Genomic DNA, 9,408 nt, shown 5'->3' on the forward strand with positions numbered 1-9,408 from the left:
TTCTGGAAAGGGGAGGAGTGCAGGAAGGTAGTGTTTCAGCCTGGACATGGTCTCACATAGGGACAGGTTAGAAGTGGTGGGGCTGAGCTCCCCCAGCCCTCTCCACCAGAGATGCCCCAGGCATGGGGCAGCCATCCTGAGCCCACAGGCAGGCAGGCACGAAGCAATGTACAGGAAGCCTCTGGTGGGCTGTGCTCATCTCTGCCCTCCATCTCCCAACATACACAAGGCTGAGGAGGTTCAGGAGGCCAGGACAATAGGTACAAGACCATGGGACTCTTCCCGACGAGAAACAGGAGGCTGCTACTTGGATGGTAAGGGATGCAGCAGTATTAGGAAGTCTTGGCCTCCAGGAGGGAGGGTACTCATATTTCTACTGGTACTCAACTTCTGACTGGCCTCTGTCCACAGCCACCATGGATGCTGGACTGCTCTGTAACAGGATCCACCATGGGATTGAAGTCCTGGGACTCCCTGCTTGCTAGGCTGGAGGAAACCTCACAGCCCTCCAGCACCAACAAAGCTGGCAAAGATGAAAAAGGAGATGCGCTCCCACTACATGCCCACCACAACACCATGGTGATCACTGGCCTCATCGGTCACTTCACAGAAAATCCAGCACACCCAGTCCTGACCCTTCCCCTCTTCCCCAGAAACAGAGGTTAGGCTCTGGCTGCAAAACACGCCACACAGGATTAGACTCCACACTGAGCTTTGGTGGCCCAAGCAACTTTGGTCACTCACCTCACGTTGGAGGAGGCCAAGGGAGTACCAAAGCTGTCCTCTGAGTGGCAAGGGCTGTGCCGAGCACCCTTCCTTCGTCTCCCCCGCTCCTCCTCCCTCTCGGTCCAGGGGGCATCTGTGGCCGAACTGGTCCCAGAGTCTGGCTCCAAGTGAGCCAGAGGAGCAAAGTTCTCCTCAATCAGCTTGGCGCTGTCTTGGATCTGTCCCTGTATTTCTGGGGTGAGGGTTGGGAGGTCAAAAGTGAAAACAGTCCCATGAGTGCGGGCTGGGGAGGAGAGGATGTCAATGGAGTCCAGGCTGGTGTAAGATGTGCCTTTGGCTCGATGGGACTCCATGATGCTCTCAAAATGCTTGCTAAAAGAGTCCATGCCATCCTTGGAGAGGCTGTGCCCTAGGAGAAAGGGCACTGGAGACTTGAGCATACCCGGCATGTCTCGGTCCATGATCCTAGAGGGAAAGAGAGAAGAACTGGTCACTGAGGAGCAAGGGATCAAAGCCATGAAACAAAAGCCCATGCGCTGCTTCAGAAGGAAACTGGGGAGGGAAGAAATCTCCTCTGAACATCTGTAGACCTCCAAGGAAACACCTTGCCTCCCCAGGACATCATGGGAAGAGGGACTGGGCTGGCCTCACTCCAGACATATGCTTCTCCTTTAATGCACCACAGACTTTTGTTCCTTTAGTGGCTCATCCTCATAAGAAGCTTATGAGATGGCTACTGCTCCCAGTCACTCGACTTGAGTTTAGATCCAATAAAGGGCTCAAGCACCAGAAGCAGGATGTGGTTCAGCTCCATTTCCAACCAAATCTGGAAGTGGCTGAATTTTCCATGAGCCCTTAGAGCTCCTGGCACCCAGAAGGCTCCTCCTGAAGCTGCTCAGGACAGCACAACACCTTCCTCCATGAATGCAGCACCATGGTTGCTGAGCACCACACTCAGAGCATGACCAATACCCACCTGCAAGGTCTGCTGGCTGGTCCCAGGAGATGTCTGGGACCCGGCACAAGGCAATGCTGAGTCCCAGGAGACATTTGGGACCAAGCATAAGGCAGTGCTGAGCCCCAGGTTTCCCCAGGCAGTACAGAAGGAGCCTCACACCCAGCTCGGGACTCAGGGACCTGAGCTGGCTCATGTCCTAGAGGCCAGGTTTGGTCCTGGCTCATCATCTTGTCAGGGATCAGCCCCATAGGAAGGCCCAGCCTGTCTCTGATGCAGGTCTGGGTCCAGTCCAACACAGGAGTTTCTAAACCCTGAAGCCCTGAGTGTTTTGTCCTGTAAATGAGGTGAAGTGCAGCCTGCCCATCCGCCTGAGCACGTGACAACAGGCACACTTCCAACCCAGGGAACATCAATGCTTCAGCTGTACAAACATGAACACAGCCCTAAAAGCCTACTTTACTCATAAGCCGCTATCATTTTATTAAAGCAGCAGAAAAGCACCTCTGATTAAAGGAAAGGAACTGCTCCAGCTTGTCATAACATTTGTTATGAACAAACAGCTTCGTACAAAGGGCTCAGAAGATGCATTGCTGTTACAACCACCAAATTATTTTCATTCATTAGCCTTCACATACCACTCAAAAATCTCACTCTGATTACTTTAGCAGGCCAAGTGCTGGCAGCTTGACTCCCCCAGAGTGCCGGCTGGCTTCAAGGGGAGCGCAGCAAAGCCAGATGCAGGTGAGCAAGGCAGGGTGGAGGCTGCTCTCGCCCACCAGTGTTTCCCTGGCTGTGCCGCACCGCTTGATGCTCCTACCATTCCCATAGGAGCCCAAGGAGCAGCCACCTCTGGGGTGGCTTTCTGGTGAGGGCAAGGCAGAACAGACCTCTTTAATATCTTGCAGATGAGCTTTACAGATGTTAACATGCATTCACTGTCCTCACCACCCAGTTGTGTGCTACTAAACTGAGCTAATGCCGCTGACTTTGTTTTGCACCTCGAATCCATAAGGAGGGTGACGGGTTGTGCTGGGGAGGACAACGCCACCAGACGGAAGGGCCCTTGTTCCCAGGAGAGGGAGCTGGCCTCATTCTTGTGACCAAGTATATTGCCACCAAGCCACAGAAGAAAACACAGCTGGTTTTGTCCACACTATCCAAGCTCTGGATGTAATCTCTCCACCCCAAAATATCAAGCGCAAAGCTGTTCAGCTCCAGAAGGATCCAGTTGCAGCAGCATGGGCACAATGCTGCTTGCAGACACCACTCCTGCTTGGACCTAGATGCTTCATCAGCCGCCGCTGTGCTGCCCAGCCCCCCGTGCCTGCTCCAGCCCCCCAGGAAGGGTCACTGCACTGTCACCAAGCCAGAAAAACGCAGCTGGGAAAAGCAGAGGAGGGAGGAGACACAGAGCCTGTAATCGAACATCTGTCCAAGGGTGACAGAAGGGTGACAGGCAATGGGGAAGCAAACAGGTTTCCAGCCTTGAGCTGGGGTGGGAGAGGCAGTGAGCCTTCCTTGAGAGAGGTGGGTATGGAGGAGAAGAGGATCCTGGGAGCCGACGGCCACGTTGCATTGCATGTTAGTGGCAAAGCCAGCAGCACTTCAGGCGAAGGTCTGCCCACGGGGACCGTGGGGGTCTGGGCAACTGGGCTTCAGCAGCTGCATCTGATGGCTGATGGAGGGGAAGGGGCCTACCCCATTGTCCCTGCTTGGTGCTGCAGAGCTGTGCTGTCCCCGACAGGGGGGAGAAGAGGGGAAAATCTCTCTCCTTAGGCCCTCAACAATTTTCTCTCTCTGCCCAATGTTCCTGTGACCCTTCATACTCCTGACTGGCCCAGCCATGCCTCACTCCTCCTGCCTGCACGGACATGGCAGGCATTGTGCACGGGTCCCAGCTCAGCCCGAAGAAGGTGAGGCCATACAGCACCACCCAGCAGCCCCTCACTTTACTCCTCTCTGAACAAAGCTCTTGTACAGACTAGCCCCAGCAGCTCCTTGCACTCCCTCCAGGTCCCTTCACACATCTCCTCCAGCCTGGCAGCTGCCTGCTCTTAGGGCTCAGTGTCCTAACTCCAACCCATGCTCAGCCACAGGTACTGACCACAGGCACTGCAGTCTCCCCTCCCAGCTGCCCACACTCCCCTGTCACATCCACGCCATCACGCCGGGGCCACGCTCTTGCCAGTCCTCCCCCATGAGCTGCAGGCGCCTTCCCCAGCTCATTGGCAGGTGCCTGCCGGCGTCACCCTGAGAATCCCCTCTCCAGCCCGAGCCTGTGGGATACAGGAGCATCACCCCAAGCTGCGGCTCTGTGGCCACGTTGGGCTCTGGGACAGAGGCTCAGCCTCAGCACAACACATCAGAAGCTCGTGGCAGGTTAAGCACATGCTTAAGCGTTTGATGAAATCAGGGCCATAACCATTTTTTTAATCCCCAACAAGGTTTGCCCTGCAGCTATTTTCTCACCACCAAGCAGTGAGTACAAAGCCTCTGGAAAGGGTCCCCAGGTAGCAGATCCAAGGGCTTTTCCAGGCAAGACTGCTGTGCTTGCAGGGAGAAAAGGCGTCTCTGCCTCCCGCCAGCCCTCCATGCTCTGGGGGAGTGGGGCAACCCCCAGCAAAGCCTCTTCTCTCTTATCAGCCCAAGGCACCCATGCTGCAGGCCAAGCTGGGCCCTGCCTCCAGCTTAGCCAGCACGCCTGTTGATGCTCGAGGAGGAAGGGAATTGAGCCTGCTCTCACTGACAGGTCTCGGCTCTCCAGGACTAACGGGAATAAAGACAGTAAATGCTTAGACTAGTCATTACAATCAGTAGATCTGACTCTAAATATATTCAGGGAGTGGATTTGCTGGAAGAAGACACCATTTCTTCTGTCGCTTTCCATGTCTCATTTGATTTGGTGTTGCATTTTTTTAGCTGTTAGCACGCTCTTATTTTGGGATGGTAAATCACCAAAGAAGATGCCCTTTGGCCAGAATATGAAGGACAACAAGATAGTACCAAGCCAAAATCTCCCTCGCAGAGGGTGCTAAATCCTTAAGGCTAGATTTTCAAAGGGATTTACATATCTAAATGCTGCAAATCAGCATCCAAAGGTGCTTCAGTAATTTTGTAGGGCTGGTCCTTCCCAGCTACCAGGACAGGCCTGGGGTACAGCAGCTCCTGCAGCAGCAGAATGGTGCTGGCTTTAGGGAGCCCAGGGGGCTTCTTAATCACCCCAGCATCACCCTCCTGTGAGCAGGCAAAGCAGAAAGCTTGAAGTAGAAAACATCAATACTAGTGACTGGTAAACAGGGAGGAGGACTGCAGCCGCAGAGCACAGAAACAGTGCGTAAGCAAAAACCAGGGCCGTAATGCAGGGACTAAGCAAGCTCACGGTTTGAGCTTTGTGATTTTCAAGATGCTGCCTGCAGGGTCTGCACCTACCTGCGGAATATTCAGGGGCCCGCAAAGCAAAAAAACCCACTGGCCCACAAAGAAGCCACATAAAATGAACATGATGCCCCTATATACACATTGGTAATTATACTGGGAGCACTGACTTTAGGGACAGCAATGCATTTAAGGATACATCCAAGCTTTCGGAGCTGTCTGGGGAGCTACAGTAAGGTGTCTCAGAGGGCAAAAAGCAGGTCTAGGCTTACAGCTCAGACTTGTAGTGGCCTAGTACATATTTGGAAATAAAATATCATTGTGCAAGATAATTGTTACAGTAACTTGAAGAACTTGCTTGCAGTGATAATAATTTTATATCTTACTCAAATCTTCCATCACTATTCATTTGGAAAAAAATATATAAAAAATGACTTATTTTCAACTTTTCTCTAGAACCCAAAGTTTTTGAGGACAGAGTGGGTGGCAGGGAGAGATGTATCCATCCCCTCCATTAGAGATGCAACAGCTCCCCTTGAGATGCACAACTTCCCTCCTCATCAGCCCAGCACCTTTGTGCTTTTCCTTCCCAGTGCAGGGGCACCACTGGGGGTTATATCTTCATTACCTTTTCCCACTGCCAACATCAAACCTCCCTTTTCCTTTTCTTCCACTTAAATACTCCCTGCCTGCCTTTTGCACAGCTAGGTGAGTGCATGCTGCAATGCAGCATCCCAGGCATCGCCCTGGTTTTGCGATTCCCAGGCAAGACCTCTCCCCACTCCTGTGGAGCACTTGCTGATGGTTCTGAGCCCCCTCATCTCACCCAAGACTCTTTGCCAATACACATCAGGAGTTGCCCTTGGCTGCTGCTGCCTGCACAGGCATCTCCCGCTCCCTGCCAGGGCCTTTCCTCTCCAGGCAGCTGTCCCACACAGTGCTCTGGAGCTCCTTCCCCTCCTGACGCCTCCTGGGGTAGGCAGATGACGCCTGTCACTTCTCATGGTCAAACCACCACTCCAGAGGACGCTCCATGGGCAGAGGCTTGTGCCACCAGGCCAAAATGCCATCTCCCATAGGTCCTGGTTGCCAGTGCCTGACACAGGGCAGATGGCAGCTCAGATGGCCTTTAGCTTTAACTGAACGATAACCATGCTGCCACCCACTCCATCAGCCTCCCAGCACGGGGTGTTTTGCCACACAAGTGAAAAACGACACAAAAGGCAACAAAAGGCTTTTTCCAGCCCAACACATCCCCCACTCTTTCCCAAACATGGCAAATACCTACTGAGGCCAAGCAAAAGGGACCGCTCCCAGCGCCAAAGCAGAGCCGTCTGCAGAGGGGAGGGCAGCCCGGCAGCGCCTGCCAGCACACAGCAGCTCCAGGGCACTGTCTGGGCTCAGGTACCCTGACACCATCACCCCAACACCGGACAGCACCGGGGCAGGATGTAATTAACCCGGCGGGACTTGCGCCGGGAGGCCTCGGCTCAGCCGAGCGACCTGAGCTGCAGGGCTCACCCCGGGGGAGTGAGGCCCACAGTGCAGCGCGCAAGGCTGCATCACCTGTGCTGCCCTCCTCTTTCCATAGGGCCATGAGGGCCCCCTCCCAGTCTCAGACCCAGTCCCAATCCCAGCAGGGTGATCCAGGACCCCGTCTGACCCCCACTCACAGCACACAGGGAGCCACTGGGATTTTTGGCTCAGACACTCTTTTGGCAGAGCCTGTTTTGCCATGCAGGGGACAATAAGAAGGGCGAAAGGAGCTTTTTGTCCCCATGCACAGAGCCTCACCTTTCCCTGTTCTCCTTCCTCGTTGCCTCAAACACCTCATTGTCGTCATCCATGTCCCCATCCCGCAGCTCGTCCTTCGGGAAGCTGGTGCCCAGGGCGGGGGCCTCCTCTGGTGTGCTGTTCCTCCTGCCCGGTGTGCCTCCGAAACTTGGATTGCTCTCACTGTCCTTCTGGCTCTCAATTGCTGAATCCACCTCCTCCTTCTCAGCCAGTATGTCGTCGATGTTGGTTTCGCGATAGCACCTCAGCGGCACGGTGTCTAGGTCAGTCTCAGAGTACTTCACTGTCCTCCTTATGATCCCGGTCTCGCAGGAGCCAGGCTTCTGGCTGCCCGGAGGAGACATCTCTATCTCCACCTCCACGTGGCTCAGGCTGTGCTCGGGCACTGACCCTGGTGGTTCCGTGGGCAGCAGGCGGACAGGCTTCTGGGGGGGCTTGGCCAGGGGAGTGGAGTCAGGGGCAGAGGAGCCTGCAAGGGAGGCCCGAGCACTCAGAGCCACGGGGAGCTGCGGCGGGGAGCGCTGGGGAGCCACTCCTGCAGCATCACACCCCCCCCCACCCCCACCCCACCCCCCACACCCCCCAAGAGTGGGGTCACACATGTGACGGGCACAGGGGAACGGAGAGGGGGAGCCAGAAGGAAAAAGCGTGAGAGAGGCAGAGACAGGGTGCTGTCAGTGCTAGTGCACCCGCAGCCATCCCTGAGCCCCCATCCGAACACCAAAGCCCTTCTGCAGAGGCAGCTGGGGGCTGCCAGGGGTCAGGGCTCTATGTGACCCACTTGGCACAAGGCTTTGCACAGCCACAGGGGACTCTGTGGGGAGGTTCATGCGTGCAGCATCTGGCCCCAGGTGGACATAAACTGGTCAATCTTGGGGGAAGGATCTCAGCTGTCCAGTGGGCACCAAGTCCCAAGGGATGGGCAGCCCCCCAGGGGGAGTCCCAGCAGCGATTCAGACTTGCAGAGGTTGGTCCAGCTGAGGGCATCCCCCTGCAACTTCTTACCTGTCTTTGGGGTGTCCGAGGAGCCATAGAAGAATTCCCACTTGGCCCTGGCAATGCGCTGGGCATGGGCTGAGCTCTGCCGGGGGTACGGCCAGGCACTGCCCTGCAGAGGGGAGAGTGGTAAGTGGGCAACGGACTCTGGGGCAGAGCCCATGCCTGGTGCGGGACACCCCGGCACCTACCTGGGGTCGGGGTTCTGGCTTCAGGGGGCTCCTGGCGAAGGCAGGGAAGTCCTCTGGCAGCCCATTGATGAGGGAGTGGCAGAGGCAGTCGGCATCAAGGGCACAGGGCTCCTTCCTGCAGGGATGTGTCCCTCCTGGGGTCCTGCCACCGGCCAGGAGCGGGTCGGACAGGGAGGCCTCCAGCTTCAGTGTGCGCAGGAGCTGCTCCTGGGGCAGGGGCAGGGGCTGGGTCTGGGGGGACCCCGCATCCCCACCAAGCTCCAGGCTGCGGCTGAGGCTGCGGGGGCCATTCTCCCAGCAGGGTTGGGGGGTTGGCAGGCCGCCCAGGGTCCGCACACTGGCCTTCTCGATGAAGCGGAAGGTGACAACAGAGCTGTGTCCCTCTGGGGCCGCTGCCACCAGTGGGCTGCGGCTGCCCAGGGAGGAGAGCACAGGGCTGGGCCGACCCCGCCGTGGGGTGCTGGGGGCCGTCAGGCGCCCCATGCCTGGGCAGCTCCCGTTGCCAAAGGGAGCCACCTCCACCGTCTTGCGGGCCAAGGAGCCGGTGCTGTTGTAGAGGCCAAGGGGGCAACGGTGGGCATCGGGGGCCAGGCCCTTGCGCAGGAGGTGGAGGCGGCCAGCATTGAGGTTGGGGGTGAGGCAGCGCGGGGGGCTGTGCCTCCCGGCTTCTGGGCTCCCCCCTGCCAGCCAGGGCCTCCGGTCCACCCCGCGGGTACATGGTGGGGGTGAGGCAGCACAGCCCTCCTCGGGGTGGAAGCGGATGGGTCCCCCTGCCTGGGCCATCCTGCCGGAGGAGGGCAGGGAGGCGTCAGGTCCGGAGCCCAGCAGGGTGGCACAGGGATGGTGAGGCGGGTTCCCAGCACCCCCAAGATGATGGCCGGGTTGAGGGGCGACACATCCTCAGGCAGCCCTGAAACAAGGGCGAGGAGAGCTGGTTAGGGGAGGGAGGACACATGAACAAGTCCAGGACCGCGGGGAGGAACGGAAAAGGTGCTCTGTCCTCACAGCAGAAGAAAGAGATGCTCCAGGTGAGATAGCCCTCTTCAAACCTCCTCCTGCTGCAAGAAGCAGGCAAGGTTCTTTGTGGGCATCACACCGCAGGGATGCTGGCAGCTGTGGCAGCCCTTTGCTCGGTCCCCAGACACCCGGAGTGTTTGCTTTCTTCCCAGGGTGCCAGGATGCTCAAGCACTTCGCCCACAGACCAGCACCCCAGACATGGCGAGAGAGCGCACTATGCGCTTTAAAATGGGTTTCATTCATCCTGCTTCAGGTTGAATGTATTTACTACCCACAGCCTACTAAAATCACTTCAATAAGGGGGAAAGAAAATGATTCACTGGATCACTGAGACGTCCTCCAATTACACT

General features: G+C 56.8%; 1 protein-coding gene across 2 annotated transcripts in view; it reads right to left on the reverse strand.

The window, feature by feature from the left end:
• The window catches only part of PSD (pleckstrin and Sec7 domain containing), a 37,065-nt gene extending 28,242 nt beyond the window's left edge, over positions 1-8,823 (reverse strand). The window contains exons 1-4 of one of the 2 annotated variants that reach the window (XM_075025902.1): positions 8,041-8,823; positions 7,859-7,961; positions 6,854-7,322; positions 745-1,191 (exon numbers count right to left, since the gene is read on the reverse strand). In XM_075025902.1, coding sequence (XP_074882003.1) covers positions 745-1,191; positions 6,854-7,322; positions 7,859-7,961; positions 8,041-8,823 — 1,802 coding nt within the window. Of the gene's footprint in view, positions 1-744; positions 1,192-6,853; positions 7,323-7,858; positions 7,962-8,040 lie in introns of those variants that run through there. The other variant, XM_075025904.1, reaches the window with a different exon arrangement.
• Between the last annotated feature and the right edge of the window lie 585 nt (positions 8,824-9,408).

The sequence above is a fragment of the Buteo buteo genome, chromosome 4 (assembly GCF_964188355.1).
Source record: "Buteo buteo chromosome 4, bButBut1.hap1.1, whole genome shotgun sequence".
In the NCBI taxonomy this organism is placed as follows: Eukaryota; Metazoa; Chordata; class Aves; order Accipitriformes; family Accipitridae; genus Buteo; species Buteo buteo.